This window comes from Arachis hypogaea, chromosome 6 (assembly GCF_003086295.3).
Source record: "Arachis hypogaea cultivar Tifrunner chromosome 6, arahy.Tifrunner.gnm2.J5K5, whole genome shotgun sequence".
Lineage (NCBI taxonomy): Eukaryota > Viridiplantae > Streptophyta > Magnoliopsida > Fabales > Fabaceae > Arachis > Arachis hypogaea.
Window position 1 is genome coordinate 1,203,157 of NC_092041.1, and position 19,552 is coordinate 1,222,708.

Sequence of the window (19,552 nt, forward strand, 5' to 3'; positions counted from 1 at the left end):
GTAACTGCCACGATAGAAAGCTTCTGGGTTGAGCTTCTTCTTCAATGCAGCTTTCTCTCCCTCCATATTTCTCCTTTGAGTTGCCACTGCTAATATTTCTTCATATTTCACTTATCTCTTTATGTTTCTCTGATTCATTATTTTGTGAAATGTATTTGCTTGATTAATTAATTGTTCTCTTATCTTATTAATTGACATTTTAATCTGTTCCAGAAACAGATTAATTTTATATTTTTCAGCGTATATTGGTCCTTGCAATATGTATAAAGCAAAAATTAATATAGAGAAAGCTTGAGATAGATCAAGTAGCCGAATTGAGAATTGGATTAGCTTGATGAAACCACATTAGCTTCCATTAGGTTCTACATTGTTTTCTTTATTATCTCTAGTGTTTTTGAAATGATATGTAAATATTTTATTCTGAATACAGTTATATTAGTAATAAGATGGTATTAACACATTTTACAAATATATTAGTTATATTAGTTATACTGGATTTTCCAGTTTTATTTTTGTTTTTATTGGTCAAATGAGAATTTGTGACTTTATGTAATTAGTTTAAAAATGAAGTATGCTTTCTTATTTTTATTTAATGTTCTGTTTTCATCATTTAGCTTTTGAGGTAAAAAAAAGAAAGAAAAAAGGATAAGAAGAGATACTAAGTGTTTGAGACTCTACAGAAACAAAGAAGCCCTCTTTTAGGTAAACATATGTTCTTGACTTTATGTTTGTTTCTCTATATTCAAATCAATTATCAACCACTTTGACTTGTCTCATTGAGTAGTTTCTTTTAGTCAAATGGGGTTTTAAGCTTCAAATGATTTTAATCAACCATCTTTAGTTACATGAATTCATCAGTAAGGTGACGTATTGCGTACCAGTTCATAATATATCTGTGTACTAAAATGTCATAAGTATTACTGTGTATATTTTTCATACCAGAATGTATTGCGTTGTATGTAAAAGAATTTGAATGGATAATGAATTTGAATGCAGTTCCTAGGCAAAGGTATTGTGAGTCATTGCACAATACTGTGAGGAGGAAAACAAGGACAGTAATGGTTGGCAATGTGGCTCTTGGAAGTGAGCACCCCATAAGAATTCAGACCATGACTACAACAGAGACTAAGGATGTTTCTGGAACTGTTCAACAGGTTACACATAATGTAACGCCCCACCACATAGATCTGTTTTATTTTAAATTTGTTAAGTTTTATAAAGTTTTAGTGTGTTTTAGTGCAAAATTCACTTTTTGGATGCTACTTTGAGTTTTTGTATTTTTTTCTATAATATTAGGTGAATTTTGGGAAAAAATGGCAGAATTAGCAAAATCTTGTTCAGAGAGGAAGAAAGGATAGCAGATGATGTTAGATCCTGACCTCCGTGCATTCCAATGAGCATATATTGAGCTACAGAGGTCCAAATGACGTGTTCTCAATGGCATTGGAAAGATAACTTCTAGAGCTTTCCAACGATATATAATAGTTTATACTTCTTCTCCAGATCACTACCCCAAACTGGTGTTGAACGTCCACATCTGGAGTTCAACGCCCAAGAAGGACCAAAGCCCAGCGTTAAACTCCCAAAATTGGCGTTCAACGCCACCAAGGGACCAAGGGAGCACGAGTTCACCCCCTTAATTGGCGTTCAATGCCCATTCTCCAAGTTGAATGCTAGGCTTGGACGAGCACAAGACCAAAGTGGGCCCAAAGTGGATTTTAGCACTCTTTAGCCTAGTTTTGTTTATCCTTGTACTTTTTAATTTTAAATTAACATATTTTAGGGTTAGCATCTCCTATATAAGGAGGAGATCACTTAGGTTTAAGAATCAACTTGTATCATACTTTACATTTAAGTTTTCTATGTAATTTATGAGCAACTAAACCTCCTAGGTTAAGGTTAGGAGCTCTGCTGATTCCTATGGATTAATAATATTACTGTTTCTATTTCAATATATGTCTGATTCCACTCTATGATGTATTGTCATTCTTCATCCAAATGAGACTAGGTATGTCCTTCTTTCTACATGAGTTCTTTACGAGTCCTGACCTGTATAGTATTGAGCTAAAACTTGAGAATACATCACCTGAACTAATAATTCATCTGGGCTAATCGAGGATAAGTGACATATAATCCGATTAGTCATGGGTGATGAGGTTTCTGTGGTGCTAAGGCTAGAACATTGAGCTTCATTCTCTGATTCGGAAGATCTGACCTTGTCTGTGGCGTTTTGAGTAGGATCACAAAAGGAGAATGAATTGCGTGAGCTTCACCCTCGTTCGTATTTAATGACCACTAACAATAGCATTTAATATGAATTAGAGGAGATTAACTTGATGAGAGGACATGAGTTAATCACTTACAGCTTTGCCATAGAATGAATCATTCATTGTTAAAGTAGTATGTACGAAGTATTAATCCAGAAAGATAAAGTATCTCCAAAGCCTTAACTGATTTCTAATTATTGTTTCTACGTTAACTCGTTATTACTTTCTTTACTATTTGTTTTATGCGCATTCAACAACAACAACTATTTTTCTATTCACCTGACTAAGATTTGCAGGATAATCATTGATTGCTCAATCCAATAATCCTCGTGGGATCGACCCTCACTCACTTGAGGTATTACTTGGACGACCCGGTGTACTTGCTGGTGAAGTTGTGCGAGTTCAATTTCGAGCACCAAGAATCCAAGTTCTCTATAAAACCTCTATGAGGCACAAAATCTAAACAGGATAAGGGAGAAGTCTACACAATACATATATATGTACATATACACCAAAATAACCCAAAATACAAAGTCCTAACTCCACTGTGACAGGAACTCCAGATGCCCAGCGAGGTGCCTCTCGACCTGCATCTGAAAATAACAACATTTGTATGGGATGAGAACCGGGGGTTCTCAGCATGGTAAAGGTGCCCACATATATAAGATATAAGGTAGTGGAAAAGCCAAAGGTGATCCTAGAACTCCGACACTCAGATTATAAATCTTAAAATTATAATTTTAAACCATAAGGAAGGTTGCTAAGGATCTTAAAGTTTTAACTCACTCCTAACTTATCCCTTTAGTTTCTCACCTTCCTCCAATCCTCCAGAGCTCTAGTGCACAGACAAGCAATACAGACAAAGCAAATACAAGTAGAATATAGATACGGCAGGTAGCAAATTTAGCAAATAAGCATAATAATCACATAGACAAGCCCAATTAATGCACAATCAAACAAAACAAATATATGCATATGATGCATGCCTACCCGATTGCTAATGATATCATTTGTTGGTCATATAGCCAACCCAACATGTTCTAGTAGCTAACCTTAGACAGAAACACTCATTGCGGAGCAAATGGGTCTGAGCTACAATCCCCTTGCTACTGCCCGCTTAACTAAGAGGAAGTGGAGTAACCACTTCTGCTGCTACTACCCAGACAAGTGTTTACAAGCTCAACCTGGAGCAAGTGGATTAATCCACTATTGCCACTACTACCCAGGTGTCACAATCTCTGACCTAGAGCAAGCGGGGCGAACACAATCCTTGCTACTGCCCAGGTTGCACATTCAAAAATTCATTATCATTTTCGTTATCAGTTCAATTCTTTTATATTCATTCAAAATTCTATAGTTAAACTCAGTTTTCATAATTCTTCTTCCTCATCTCATATCCGAAGCAAGTGAACATCGCTAGTGCCTACTACCCGGGGTTCACATATCACATTCATTTACAAACCATCATTTTCGCACTTTTTCAATCACAATTCATTACCTCAAACCCTTCTCCACTCCCAAGTTACCACCCTCTCAAGGTTCGACCCCCCTCACTATGATTAAAATTAAGTTTTAGGATCTTAGAGAGTAAAAATAGAGGTTTAAAAGTTTGAAATCATGTTTAAATCACAAAACACAATGTTGCTGAAAAACAGGATCCCGCGTATGCATGTCATATTGCGCGTACGTAGGGGTGTAAATTTCCTTACTCACATACGCAACCCCTGCTCGCGTACGCAAGCCCCTTGACCCGAATTGATTGCTCGCGTTGTGTGCTAGTGTCCGCGTACGCGACCCCTTAAATTCACTTCCTCGCGTACGCATGTACCTTCTCGCGTAAACGGGACATCAAACTCGAATGGAATGCCCGCGTCGCGTGCCTTCTTGTGTACGGGAGTTTTGCAGAATGGCTAAAAATTGTCAAGTGTTGCAGAATTCACCTTTACATACCAAACTTCTTATGCTAATAACTTTTTTGTTAAAAAGTATTTTTAGTCCGTTCTTCAAATGGCGTAAACTTCACGAACCCAATTTTCATGTGAAACAAGTTTGAAAAGGTTTTGGGTCCTAGAAGCTGAGTTATGACTTGTCGAAGTTCGGTCAAAAATCAGTTTTTTTTCATAAAAAACACCAATCTCTATTTTTACCAAAATTTCCAACTTAAAACCAACATTCCAAGTTTTTAGACAACACCACAGCAAGCTAAACTCTATCTCAACCCTTCTCATTCATTTCATAACCCATCAATACACAAATTCATCAATTTCAATCCCAAAAATTCATAATCAACATAATCTCATATTCAATCATTAAACTATCATCATTATTCATTCAATTTATCATTCTATTAACCATCAACCACAAGAATCAACCACCAATCATTCTCAACCCCATTCAACATTTTTCACCAATTCTACTAAGCATTTAACATAATCATACATCCCAACATATCCTATGGTCATCTAGCCTAAGTTTTCACGAAACATTATATATTACATACGAGAAACCAAAACCATACCTTGGTCGATTTCTCCCTAAGCAAAAGACACCTCAAGGTCACTATTCCTCAAGTGCCCACAACCCCAAGCCTCTCCAACAGAATTTTGGCCTCCAAGGTTCAAGAATCAAGCTCCCAACATCATCAAGGTACTCCAAAATAACATTATTTAATTCGAATTCACAACATATTCACTATAATCAACATCCAAGCTTGCTAATTCACTAATCAACAAAAGGTTTGAGGTTCTTACCTTACCCAAGCACCAACAAGATAAAACTTAATGGTTTTCTCAAGTTGGTTGGATCCTAAATTCCAAAACATCAAATTGAGAGGCTGAAAGTGAGATTGAGATTTCTTACCAAATTACTTAGTGGGCTTTGTAAAGCTTGACGCAGTGGTCGTGTAGTCGTAAATGGTGCGACAATCGGAGCTCCAGATGGTGAGATATGTGGGATTGAAGGTGAGGGTTAGGGTTTATTTCAAAAGTTCTTCCCTCCCTTGGCATGCTCAGCATGTTTCATTTGTGAATGTGAATTCTTTGGCAGCACAAACTAGATGGGTTCCATTCTTATCAACTTAGTGTACCGACCATGTTTAATTTTTGACCATATTTCTTCACTTTCTAGACATTGCATAAAGTACATGTCAAAGTCTTTGCATCAAATGCAACTGATGTTAGCCAGCACAAAGAGTTTAAGCTTTTATATCACAGGAATCACAACATATGCAGAATTGATATAGACAACAGATTTTAACACATAGAATTTGTCTGTCAAAATCGTATCCAGTAAGTTGCACGAGTGCTGTTGATGGTGTAATTGGATCCGTTTCCTGCGGCTCCGATGGTTTTCCATTAGCATTTTGCTATTTGACACTAACCTCATCGTCCCTTGGGCTCTCCTATGTAGGTTCCCATCGTTCTGAAATAGTTGGCGCATTCTTTTAGCAATTGGCTCATTATCTTCATCAACAAAGTTGGAAGCAACTACATGTGTCTCCTTGCGCTTTGAGGCAGCTTCCTCTTTAGACGATATTGTGATGCCTCTGCACAATTGGCCTTTGACAACATGCAACTTTCTCCACATGTCTTTCCTGGTTTCCTGGGTTATAAATGTCGAACAGGTCACAAGAAGTAAACAACCAACATATTTTAAATATAACACACAATAAAGTGGAGAGGTATGAAAATGTATAAACAAAATTAGCCACTATGAAGCTGAGATGAATATCCACATAAGTGTAATCATAACCATCCGCGCATATAATGTAAAATGAATATCCAACATATTTTACTAAAAAATTTGAAATCCAATTCCAACAAATCTGATCAGGAGTGCGAGTTATAATGTAAGAGAAACAACCAATATTCACAATATCATGCACTCACCTTTTGTGCCACTGTATGGTCTTCTGGTGGTTTTGTCTGTACTAGGCTTGAGGATGGTTGTTCTAAGGTCTTATGGAGTCGGCTTCTTATGGCTCCCTCCTTGCTTCCCTGGGTAGATACATCTACGAAATCGAATAATAACCATATCGATTTCCACATACGAATATAATAGTCGCAACCATACAAAATATCCAATGGATAAAGGAGCATATCACTACTTTTGCAATTACAAATAACTACATCAAACTAGCATATAATCTACCCACCTAATGCTTGCATGTTGTAGCTAACTTAAATTCCAATAAGGGAATTAACTTGTGTGCCGTTGTAGTCTTGCACGCCCTCTCTGGGGTTGCTTCTTTGGAGGCGGTGTGTGAACATGTCTTATTCGCTCCACCCTTAAGTTCTTCACCCATTTCTATCTTGTCTCCGATGCAACCCTATTTGGTAAAGATCAAATGCGTTAGATAGTACTCATCTAGATTCCACTGGGGGAATTCTTCCGGGTTATTAAAATCACCCCTCAATTAAGTTGATTAGTATAGTACAAAGAAGAAATCATTTGGGTTAGTACCTGGGAAAGGACATTGGTTGCCTTCTTTTCAAGTTCAGCTGCAGTCCATGCGGCGACCTATGGCTCTAGTTCTTGATAGCGATTTAGCGGACCATGCTTCAATCGCTGGAAGTATAACACCTAGATGCAAGAAGTTGAGAACTTAAGGAGAGCAACATAAATGATAAGTTTGATATAGTAGTAATTTAACAATTTAACATACCAACAGGGCAAACATGCAGCCACCACAGGTTTCATGCTTCTTGCTTTTGTATTTTTCTACTGCCTTTCCTAACCACTTGATTGTCTTCAACGGCCAATTGAATTTTCTAGGGTCCGAGACATCCAGTATCCGAGGTATGTGCCACGACGATATTGTTTGTTAACTTGTTGGGCATAAGAACATTTTTAGGACCACCAAGATGAAATGTCGTCTGAAATCCATTCGTTCTGCCTTGATGGAGCAGCCATAGACGAAGTCACGCAGTTGTGTGGTGGTTTTTTTCTGGAATCATGCTTTGATTGCCACATGGGCAGCATTCTTCTTGTCGAGTTCGGAAAAGTCAGCGCCTAAAATAAAGAAACACCCAAGTATATAGAATAACTGTTAGGTAAGATAAAACATAACCCAACAAACACACACAACAAAGGCTAACTAAGAAACAAGGGCAAATCACCCCCAAAGGGTATACCTAAAGCCCTCCCGATGAACTCAGTGTTAATACCGATGTTGCCGATTGCACTTTCAGTGTGTTTGTATTCATATCGTATGCCTTTGCTAGTTGAACCATTATACTCTGCTTCACTGGCTAGTGTGGGATCCACTTCACAAATCTAAATCTGATAGCGTTGATTTCAGCCAATTTCGCATTGCCATTATTTTTTTTCAGGTGGGTGATCAACCCGTTCATATAGCATGGTGAACAACGCGTCTCAATCAATTTCTGTCAATGAATGACATATACGTTAGAAGCAACTACAATCAAGTCGGAGGTAAAATGAATATTACCTTTTTACCCATCTAACTCTTGTTCAGCAACTAAAATCAAGACAAATGGTAGACTGTGTTAATAAAAGAATAAATCATTAGAGATCCCACATACTGAACATTATCATATAATTAGAATACAATTATCTAACGACCAACAGAACAACATTACATTTTAAATTTAAAAATTATCATCAATGTATACAGTTGAACCTGAGTAAACTAATTAGGCAAAACCAACAAGAAAGGAAATCACAACTCAGTCAAACCCCCCTCACACCAACTCTTTTTCAGATTCACAGAGGATATCAACTGAATAAAGTTCCAAAGCTGAAAGAGGTTGAAACTAACACTATTAGAATAAGTTCTAATCAATAATGTAATAGAAATACAAAATTATGACCACTTAGAAGAAGACTAATTCTTAATTACATGTTCCTCTAACACGTTTTCACATAACCAGAACTAATTATGTGATGCAGTGTTCAATAAACCAATGGTAACTCATAAATGAAGAAAGTAAAACAAGCACACAATCAACCATTCAACTAAAACAAAGATTTAATTATTGAATGCAACCCAATCATCTGTATATGTGGTAAAATAATCATTCGTATTGTAAGAAGTGAAAATTGAACCTCCACAATCATAAGGTAAGATACAAACTCATTAAAGGTTTGGCGGAGTAGTATATTCCATTTTCTATTGTTTTTAAAAAAACTAACAAAAAATCCAACCCAAATCCAAAACCATATACATATAGGTTTCTCTAGATTAACCATAATTAGTTTCGAACAATATTTTAAGCTAAAACATATGTAACCACTTAAACCACAAGAAATTACCTTTACATTTTCATGTCACACAATTTTAAAAAACCAACCGTAACCAACGGATGAAGTGCGTACTAAATCGCTTGTAACCCACAAATTCATAAACTAATACTAGCCAAATATTAATTACTCAACCTAAACAAGCATTAATATATTGAATTTAAACCAACCATCCGTATACGTGGTAATATAATTATCCGTCTAAAATCCAACAAAATTCAATAGGGCAACGAATTTAAAAAACATGTCAGTCGAACATCCATGCCACATAACTTAATGCCTGGACAAACCAAACCCAAATTCAAAAAATATATAAACCAAAATGGTAAAAAACCAAGAATTCAGCAACAACCACGAGTTGTTTTCTTCCACATCAATCCAAGAAATCAAATAGATACACCTTTGCGCACAGGCATCACACCCATTTGAATCAACCATTACCTAAATCCATTTATGAACAGCTATTCATTAAATAAACATCTAGCCAACTACTGACCTTTGGGAGCAGCGATCAGAGGGAACATTGGCGTTGGGGGGCGTTCACGTCAAACCAGAGGCGGCGAGAAGAAGATATGGCGTTCAGCATTGCGTTCAATGCGACACAGTGCGACACCGGGTGCAGAAGTTTGGCGACGCAACAACGGCGACTGAGAGCTCCTCGGCGACGATCGATGTTTGACGGTGGTGTGAGGGAGGGGCGCGGGAAAAGGGTAGTACCACGCGACCACCGTAAAGGGACAACCCTGAAGCTTGCGGGAGGAGCGTGTGGGTAGCGCCGAATGTTCAGTTTGCATTGCCGGCGATAGGGTTTTCTAGAGTGTGGCTGCTCAATGGTCAAAATGGGGGAGGAATAGGATGGTTAAAATTTGGATAGTAAAAATTAGGGTTTAGGGGATAATTTTGGGGTGGAATGTGTTTTTATCTTATTAGACTAATTTTGGAATTCATTGTTCACAAAGGTTATTGTCTACCTAGCAAAACCAAATTAATTTCTATAACGTATGATGTGAAAAAAGTACAACAATGTACATGTGCATCTGATTGATCTAGTATATAAAAAATAAAATACTTATGATAATTATTATAGGAGTTGAGAGTAAAGAGGTTAGTTAGTTATAGATTCCATTCTTGATAATTACTGATGTTTGTGTCTCAAGTTTTCCTAAAGTTACAAAAAACTCCTCTGCAACAAATGAAATATCCCCAACACCAATTATTCTTAATGTTGAGCAATCCGAAGAATCACCCATCCATGCTCAATTACAAGATGAATCTTTATCTCAATTACCATAGATCAATCATGAGACTCAAGAACATCCTCAACCAATTTCTATTAGTGAAATTGAAATTTTCTCCTGCCACCATCTACAAATAGTGGTGTATGCAATCAAAAGAAACAGAAAGGAGAGATCATGAAGTATAAATCCAAACTTGTAGATAAAGGATATCACTAAAAGGAAGGAGTTGATTATGAAGAAATTTGTAGTCTAGTAATTTGACCATCTACTCTAAGGATTATGCTGACTATTTCTCTAACAAATGGATGGACTCTTTGACAATTTGACTTCAACAGTACTTTTCTAAATGAAAACTTTGAGGAACAAATTTACATGCAACAACAACATGGCTATGAGAGTAAGAACACTAATAAGACTTGCAAGCTTAATAGAGCTTTTTATGAGTTGAGAATAAAGAGGTTAGTTAGTTATAGTTAATTATAGATTCAATTCTTAAAAATCTTGTGGGTATCTGTTTGTTAGAGTTTGTTATTAGTAGTTTTTATTCTCTCAATTTTATTGTCATACTTCTGTCTAAGAGCATGATTTTTATTGTTCATATACATCAATAATATTTTCACTTTGTTATGCTTTCAAGTTTTTTTTCAATAATAATCTTAACTAATTTCTTATTTATTAAATAATTAGATACATTTAATAATAACAATGATTTTATATACATATACATCATATCAAAAGCATCTTCCAAATAATAATATATATTAACCGCTAATTATATTTAAATCCAAGTTGTATGTAATGTACAAATATAGCTGTTGTGATCAATTAGACTCTAACAATGATTAATTGAGAAAATCTATTTAATTTGATTGAGGAAATGTAAGAACCTCTTGTAAATTGAAAGCATTATCATTTAAGTAATATAAACACTTTAAAATCAATACATAGGAGTAAGGTGGAAACCGATCGAACAGGTTTCATTCTTAATAAATCAGATTTGTAATAAAATTTATTGACCCAAATTATTTGTCTATTTTAATTTTTGTTAAAAGATTTGATAATTTTAAAAAGATTTAATTATTCTATTGGTTCTTATAATTTTACTAAATTTATAATTAAGTTTTTATACTTTTTTGTTTTTCAATTGAGCTTCTGCATTATTTTTAATTTTGTAATTTGATCTTTTTTATATAAAAAATATTAAAATAAACAGAATATTTCTTTAAAAAAATATGTGATCAAAGATCTAATTATATTCTTAATTCTAGATACTTTCAATTTGCGGAATAAATATTACGTTAACTTTACTATTTTTTACCTAGTAATAACGATCTAATTACAAAATTAAAAGTAATATAAGGACTTAATTGAAAAGAAAAAAGTGTAGGGACCTAATTGAAAATTTGATAAAATTATAGGGATCAACAAAATAATAAAATCTTTTAAAAATAAATAAATAAACAAGTAAAAGAAAAAAGATTAAAGGCATTGAAAAATATAAATAGTCTAGTAGATAAAATACTTAAATATTGCAAATGATATAAGTTTAAACCTTCATTTTTACACTTTTAATTTGTATAATAAAATTCTCTATGTATATATATATGAGTTTTTTTGAGTGAGTTTTTTTTAAAAAATATTTTTTTAAGTGTTACTTTTAAAATATTTTTAAAAGATAAAAATAATTTAATATTTAGATATTTATATAAAAATATTTTTTTATTTATCAATTATATTTGAGTATAACGATATAAAAATATTTTTATTTATTTGTTACGGTAAAACATTTTTTTTAAAGTAAAAATGATTTTTTTTTTTAAAAAACGAAAAAGATGAGAATTGTGTTTTCCTCTAAAAAATATTCTTTAAATTTTTCTACTGTTTATTTTTATTTAAAAAAAATTTCTAAACATATTAATTTTTTCTTAAAAAATTTTTTTTGTTAAAAGCATCTTTATCTTACTATTTAATAACACCCAAATACACACTATATTTTCAAAGTTTAGGTCGGTCTCATATACAATTATTTTTGTAAACAATATGAATAATAGATTTTAAAATTGACGTAATAAAGTAAAAAAAAAATATTTCACTCCCAAATTACTTTTTAAATCTTAACATTAGGATAACCATCTTCACACTTAGTGAATTGAACATCTAGTCATTGTTAATTATGCATGAGTAAATCGAATCAAAAGAAATAACCATTCAATTAAAAATAATCAATATAATCATCTGCATACCTATTGAATTGAACATCTGATATATTCATTGTTCACATTGTTTAATATTTTCATTGTCTACTTATACTTTTCTTAATAATAATTATATACTTTCTTTTTTTGGAGTTTTAACCAATGCTTATAATATGATCCGTGCTCCTAGTGGATTGAGTAAAATTGAGAAATTGGGAGAATTTGCAAGATAACGCATCCATCAATGATTAAGAGATTGCTTTATTTATGTGAGTCTAACGTTCATGAACTTCAATCAACAACCTCACAAGTGGACAACGTAAGATGTTTATATTAATTATTATTAGACAGTGTGTTATTCCATCCATCTACTCATCATGACAATAAAACCAAACTAACATACAAATAAAGAAATTAAACAAAATAAGATAGATATATGGACGACATAAATTCTCTAATTTGTCATCCTTTTAAATACTCAGAAATTGACACACATATATACTTACATCATATTACAGGCGATGCTAGCTCTTAATTATCAAATAAAGTAGGAAAATTTTATTTAGACTTCATTCAAAAGTTAATTATATTGCTCAAACGATGTTTTGAAATATGATTGCAAAATTATGATTTTTTTTTTGTTTTATTCTCTGTTCTTTTCTAGCTTGTTTAATTTTATAAGGTTAAAACTCCATTTTGTCAGGAAACTAATAAGTAAAATTTTAAATTAATTTCTAAAAAATTTTAAATTAGATATTTTAGTCGTTAAATATCGCGTTTAGAAAATAGTAAAATACGTTTGCAAGAATAAAACTTAAAGTAAAAAATTGATGAAATTTTTATATGAGAGATCAAGCATGTGATTTAATTCGATGCAAAGTGAAAAACCTTATTAAAACTTGACTTGTTGCAAATTCTTTTGAAAAAGATAGATGAATAATTTTATTTTTTTTTTGCTTTACAGAAAGTCCATTAGACAGACTATTAATTGGATATTCTTTTATGATATAACTCTTATTCTATAATAATAGTTCTCAAGAATTATTTTTATCAAAAAAATTAATTCTTCCATTACTTTTAATCAAATTTTAATATGCATATATACTCGATAAATAAATTTTTAATAAATTTTATTATAAAATAATTAATTTTCAAAAATATCACTATAAGATAAGTAACTCTTTTTCTAAAATGACAAAAGGATCAATCTTTCCAACTTTAAAAACTTTTAAACAATAAAAATTTGTTAAAAACTAAAATATTCGATTTAATTTTTTAAAGATCAATTTAGAAGTATATTCGGGCATTAACATTTTTCTGTTAACAAATTAAAATAGCAGATAGATAAAGATTAAGAAGGAAAAAAAAAAACATTTATAAGAAAAGAGAAACGGGCGTTGAATGTTGGCTAAAAAATCATTAGTTCCTCATATTTTTTCTATATTAATATTAATTTGTAAAGTCTGTTTGGTTATGTAATTATTGCATTTTAGTTTTGTTTTTATTTTGAACGTCAAATTTAACCATTTATTGAAATAAAATAAAATAAAATTCTGATCTTAGTATATACATAGATTAGGACAAAATGAGACATGTGAACATTTTATATAATAACCGTATCAACATTTATTAAAAAGATAAAAGAAACCAAAAGAATCAAAATCAAATATCGGAGAGTTAAAAAATTGAAACTGTGATTTTGTTCGCACGAGTTTATAAAAAAAAAAGAAGATTTTTAAGTAATTTTCTTAAAAGAAATTTTAGAAAAGTAAAAATAATTTAATATTTAAATATTTCATATAAAAATATTTTTTATTTATTAATTATATTTAGGTATAATAATATAAAAAATATTTTTTATTTATTTATTATGTAAAAATATTTTTTAAATAAAAATATTTAAAAAATATAAATTGTAACTTCTAAAAAAATATTTTTTTAATATTTTTATTTTTATTAATAAAAATTGATCAAATATATTAAAAATTAAAAAAATATATTTTTCATTAAAAAAAATCACACCAATCAAACTTTAAGACTCATAACTAAACCTAAAATCTTATCTAAGCTTTTAAAGTAAAACCAGTTTTGTTTTTTTTTTTTTTTTCTTCTTCTGCTTCCTCTTCCTTTAAAGCAATTGGCAACACTTAATAAGCTTTTTCATCCTAAAAATTGGAGTACCATGATTCGAGGGAGAATCTTGGACTTCAGTAGTTACTTAATTTGTGTAGCATTTAGCAAGTTTTTTTGGTTGATATAAGTACAATTTTTTACACAAAGATCGATCTCTTTTGCACTTTATATTAAATTTAAAAAATTTTAAAATTTGTTATTGGTCAATAAATTGCTGCCTAAACAATCCAGAATTTAAACAATAAATTGCTGCTTTTTTTTTTTACAATGTTATAAACTATCTAAATACTTTATCCATGAGAGATGTGAGGCTTATAATATTTGAACTATAAATATTTTACTGAAACAATTATATTTTTCTAATTTTAAATTTTTGTTATAAAATGTTGTTATTATATTATAAAATTATTTATACAAAAAAAACTTTAAAATGTTAGATAGAATCTGACTATACATATAATAAGTGTAACTGGGATACATACATTATGAGAAAAATAAAGAAAGGGCTAATTTTAAGGAGAAGAAGGATACACCAAAATAAGAAAATTATAAAGAGCCTAATTAATCCAATAATACGTACACTAACACTACTAATTACACAATGAGCATATATATGAATAATATAGTACATATCACGTGACTTGGCCACTCGAAGCCACACACACACACCATAATGAATACATACAACAACGAATTCTTCACACTTTCCATATACAATATGCATATTTACAAATAATACAATAATACACCTAATTAGTATCTTAGCTTCTTATAGCAATGCAATATTATTATTATTATTATTATTGTCGACCTGGAAATCTGATGAGGGCACACTATGATCTTCAAGATCCATGTGATCCCATATGAAGCCATATCCATCATAACCCTTGGGACTATTATTATTATTATTATTATTGGCGTTATTTGTTTGACTATCATCCCTTGATGATGAGAAGTGATGAAGGAAATTATTCATGGCATTATGGTTGTTGATGGGGTTCAAAAGATGGGTTGATACCAATGCCATAGAGTTTGATGATTCATGATGTGTGGAAATGGAATCATACATGATAAGTTTGCCACTGTTTTCTTCTTTGCTTTTGTGGAACACTCTACACAACACCCAATCTTCCTGTGTAATCAAACACACGCTTCCTTAAAGACCCTTTAACCTCACACCAAAAATATAATACACACATACACACGCCAAACAAACCCTATATATCAAACCTTTTCCCTTGCTACTCACTTTTTTATTTACCCTTCACAACTTTTCCTAATAAAATTAAGGTAAAACCTCAGGTGTGCAGTCGACTCCACGTAAAGTTGATAGCCGAGAGTTGTTAAATGAAAATTTAGTCAAATCAGTCAAATCATCTAACACTCTTAGTTATCAACTTTATGTGAAGTCGAATGCAATTGAGTTTCCACCTAAAATTAAACTAGTCTTTTCATTTAAAAAGAAAAAAACTTAAAGACGTATTTGGTTTTGTTTTGTTTTTGTTTTATTTTTAATATTTTGTGAAAAAAAATGAAACAATAAAATTCGAATTTAAATCCTCTAAATTTTAAATTTTTACTTTAGAAGATAAAGTGTGATTTCTCATCATTTATTTCATAGATGAGACTAAGAAAAAATATAAGAGAAAAACTATTCAAAGATGAAAGATTATTCTGTATCCTCTAAAATGAAATTCAAAATTTAGAACATCTAAATCCATAAAATTCTGTTATTTTGCCAAACATACCCTAAATTAAACCATTCAACAACATAATGGTTTTGTGATGGTGTGTATCAAGTTCAAAATTTGCACTAGAGTTAATAATGATGATGAAGTTTTGTCACGGGATGCATATGAAGGTATGAGAAGTAATTAATTAAGAAGTTTGAAAATAGAGAAAAAGGAAAGTACCTTAGGGGGCATGTGTGGGGTCTCCAACCGAAACTCATGCATGATCCAGCCAGTTTTGATGCCATTGGGAGCTCTGTTCCGGTAGAACACCAGAGTCTTCCGCATCCCTACAACCTCTTGCGTAAGTGGATCCTGCACCGTTCGATCCTTCCCCGTTGCTTTCCAATAACCACTTGTCGTCGCTCTGTTCGTTCTGAACCCCGTCGCATATTTCCTGTCTCTGAAGCTGAAGAAGTACCATTCATTTGCATTTAGCTTTGCCACCTCTGCATATACCACGTATTTCATTACTCCATTCCATCGTAGAAGCTCTGATATCATATTATGATACCATGATAGAAGAATACTCGTATCTTTTATCAGTTTAAATTTTTGAAAGAACTAATCTAATCCTTAATTAATAAATATTAAATTAGTTTTATTAGAAAAATTCTAATCCTAAAATAATATAACAATAATTAGGTCTTGTGTCGAATGAGCATCATGTGTCAACTAGGTCGTGAATGACATGATATTTTCAAGTTTCCAATCTCAGCAGACAAAGGTGACAAGAGGAATAGTGGTATATGACATACACCAACACAGTGTTTGGAAGTTTCAAGGTTGCTATTTATGTAAATACGTGACCTTTTTTATCCTCTCCCTTGGCTTGTTTTCACCCTCTTTTCACATATTTCATAATAATGTTGCGCATGAATCATCATAATAATAGATAAGGTGAAAATTCAGGTGCAGTCGACTTCACGTGAAGTTAATAGTTAAGAATTGTTAGATGAAAATTTAGTCAAATCAGTCAAATTATCTAACGACTTTCAATTATCAACTTCACATGAAGTCGACTATACCTGAGTTTAATCATCTGACGACTCTCAGTTCTCAACTTCACATTAAGTCGACTGCACTTGAATTTCCACCGATATATAATCAGAGAGATGAGGGCTGATTAATTATTCTACGCAACAAAGATCAAGTATGTCTTTTCATGTGTAAAGTTAGATTTTCTTAACATTTCTTGAGGGAACATTTAATTACTAATTATATATTTATGAGTGCTAAAGAGTCAAAATCATCAAGATAGCGAATCATGCACAAGAAAGGTAAATGAGACATTTATACACGTATATATATACATATAATAATAATTAAGTGAATAATTATCTTTATAATAATTAATCATCTCTATATATATTTTGGTTGCTTAATAAGAATGTATTGCTTTGTCAACTTTGTTATAATTAAATAATAATATAATTACCATGTTTATACCTAAATTAAAGAAAAAATAAAATATGATCATTATTCATTCTATGTTTGAACCTACTCTTGAATATATATCTGCCAGCTAGCTAGAGATCCCTGTATTATTCTAAAAATACTGTATACATACATATATACATACATAAGGCGGATATAATCACATACACAATTATTTTTAAAGAAATAATAATCCGAATATAGAGGAGAAAACAAGTTTATATATAATATACACCAACCACTAGCCACTATACAATTTTTTATTCTTGTTATCATTATTCTATAAACCAAGCAACTAAAATACAAAAGACAAAATCATTAAAGACCATAAAACGAAGTAATGTTAGAATATAATTGAAGGAAAATAAATCTTCGCTCTTATATATATATATATATATATATTCTACCAATTCTAGATAGACATAGAATGCTTTATTTCTGGAACCCTTTTAACCCTTTTTTTTACTGAAGGAAAAAATATCTTAAGATTTAAGAACTAGCTTAGGAAGAGAATGGATCTAATAAATAAAAAAGCTTCATCCGATGACAATAGAGCTTAAAACAAATGGCTTCAATATTCACTTTCTAACATCAATTAGGTTAGGGAAGAAACAAAAAAGGATTTAGTTCTAATAAATTAAAATTGCATCATTCTATTCTCCAAGGAGATAAAGTAAAATAATAAATGTGTAGAACAATGGAAGTAGTTACACCCACAACATTCAAGGAATAAGGCTGTAAAAAATTGTAAATAAATAAAAAATGTTAAGAGTTCAATACTTTTAAGGTCAAAACTTAAGTGCAGTCGGCTTTGCGTGAAGTTAATAACTGAGAGTTATTAGATAATTTGACTGATTTGACTAAATTTTCATCTAACAGTTCTCAACTATCAATTTCACGTGAAGTCAATTGTACATGAGTAGCAGTGTAATAAAGAGCAAAAAAAAAAAAGAAAAAAATTGGCTAGTCTTGATTTAAATATAAAAGTAAAAAAAAAAAAATTGATGACGAGAAAAGAGATTATTGAGTGAGAGAGAAGATATAAATGGTTCAATATAGAAATAGAAGGTTTTAATTAATTGATGTGAATGAAGAGAAGGAATGATATGGAAGAAAAGGGTATCCATGTGGTTGTTTATTGATTGAGAAAAGAAAAGAAGATACATACCTGGAAGCTGCCATGGCTCGCATATGTGTAAATCAATCTCAATAAGAGTGCCTTTAAGAAGTTGCTGGTTTGTGATCTTCTTATAAAGATAATGGCAAACCAATTCCTCATCACTCGGGTAGAATCTGAACCCTGGTGGAAGTGATGCTCCTATGTCTCGAAGCCCCATCTCAATGTATATCAATTCATCAACCTAACTATTTTTTTATTTATAGATAGAGAGCCACTAAGGTGTGTATCTATGTGTATATATATATATTGTTAGAGCTAGGTAGGGAGGAAAGAGAACACAGTTTTCCATAATAGAATTTCATTCTTCATTAATTACTACAATAATATTAATTAATTCCACCAAGACCGGGAATGCTTGTGTCATAAGATAATTTAGTATTGGAAAATATAGATAAATAACTCCTAATCAGTCACTTTTAAATAACTGTAATAATTAATAGTGATTGATTATTTTGTGTTTTTTAAAAATAAAATTTAAATAATTATTAATTAATAATGATTTAAAAATCAAATATACCAATTATCTAAGCGAATTTGTTAGTATTTTAGTTATTATTTACACAATTATTACAAAATCACTTGTAACCTTATAAAAAAAATATATAAATAATTATATCTTTTATAAATTCTTTTGAATGAAAGACTCTTTTAGATTGTTAAATGTGAATTGTATATAATTTTTTTTTATTTTTAGCTTATCATCTTATATTATTTTTTTTAGTAACAGAAATAGAATATAGATGTTTATAATTATTCATTTGCTTCTTCTTATCGCTCTAAACTTTAAAAAAAATATATATTATGATATAGTATCAAAAAATTTTATGACAAAAAAATCTAGAATTCAATTCTTGTTATCTTTTAAAAAATATATAAAACAAAAAAATTATAAAACATTTATGCAAATCTAAAATAAACTCTTATATAAAAAAAAACGTATTAAAGATAATTATTCATCTATTTTCTTCTATCAATTTAAATTTTTGAATAAAATAATATCATTAGATATTTTATCACAAAACTTTCTTGTCTTAAAAATTTAAATGATGAATAGAAAAAAATATAACTAATTATATCTATAACAATAAAAATAATCTCTAAGAAAAATCAA

At 31.0% G+C, this 19,552-nt stretch overlaps 1 protein-coding gene across 1 annotated transcript; it reads right to left on the minus strand.

Annotated features, from left to right (window-relative positions):
- Window positions 1-14,518: 14,518 nt before the first annotated feature.
- On the minus strand, window positions 14,519-18,661 carry LOC112695193 (NAC domain-containing protein 21/22). The gene is made up of 3 exons (XM_025747444.3): window positions 18,430-18,661; window positions 16,008-16,273; window positions 14,519-15,226 (listed from the first exon to the last, which is right to left on the minus strand). The coding sequence occupies exons 1-3, from the start codon at window positions 18,596-18,598 to the stop codon at window positions 14,864-14,866; spliced, it is 798 nt and encodes a 265-aa protein (XP_025603229.1). The 5' UTR covers window positions 18,599-18,661; the 3' UTR covers window positions 14,519-14,863.
- Window positions 18,662-19,552: the final 891 nt, after the last annotated feature.

Excerpts from the sequence above, each read along its gene's own strand:
- LOC112695193 (XM_025747444.3), bottom strand. The coding sequence starts at position 18,598 with ATGGGGCTTCGAGACATAGGAGCATCACTTCCACCAGGGTTCAGATTC. Across the intron at positions 16,274-18,429 it reads CGAGCCATGGCAGCTTCCAG|AGGTGGCAAAGCTAAATGCA; the intron begins GTATGTATCTTC and ends TGGTATATGCAG. Across the intron at positions 15,227-16,007 it reads CCCCACACATGCCCCCTAAG|GAAGATTGGGTGTTGTGTAG; the intron begins GTACTTTCCTTT and ends TTGATTACACAG.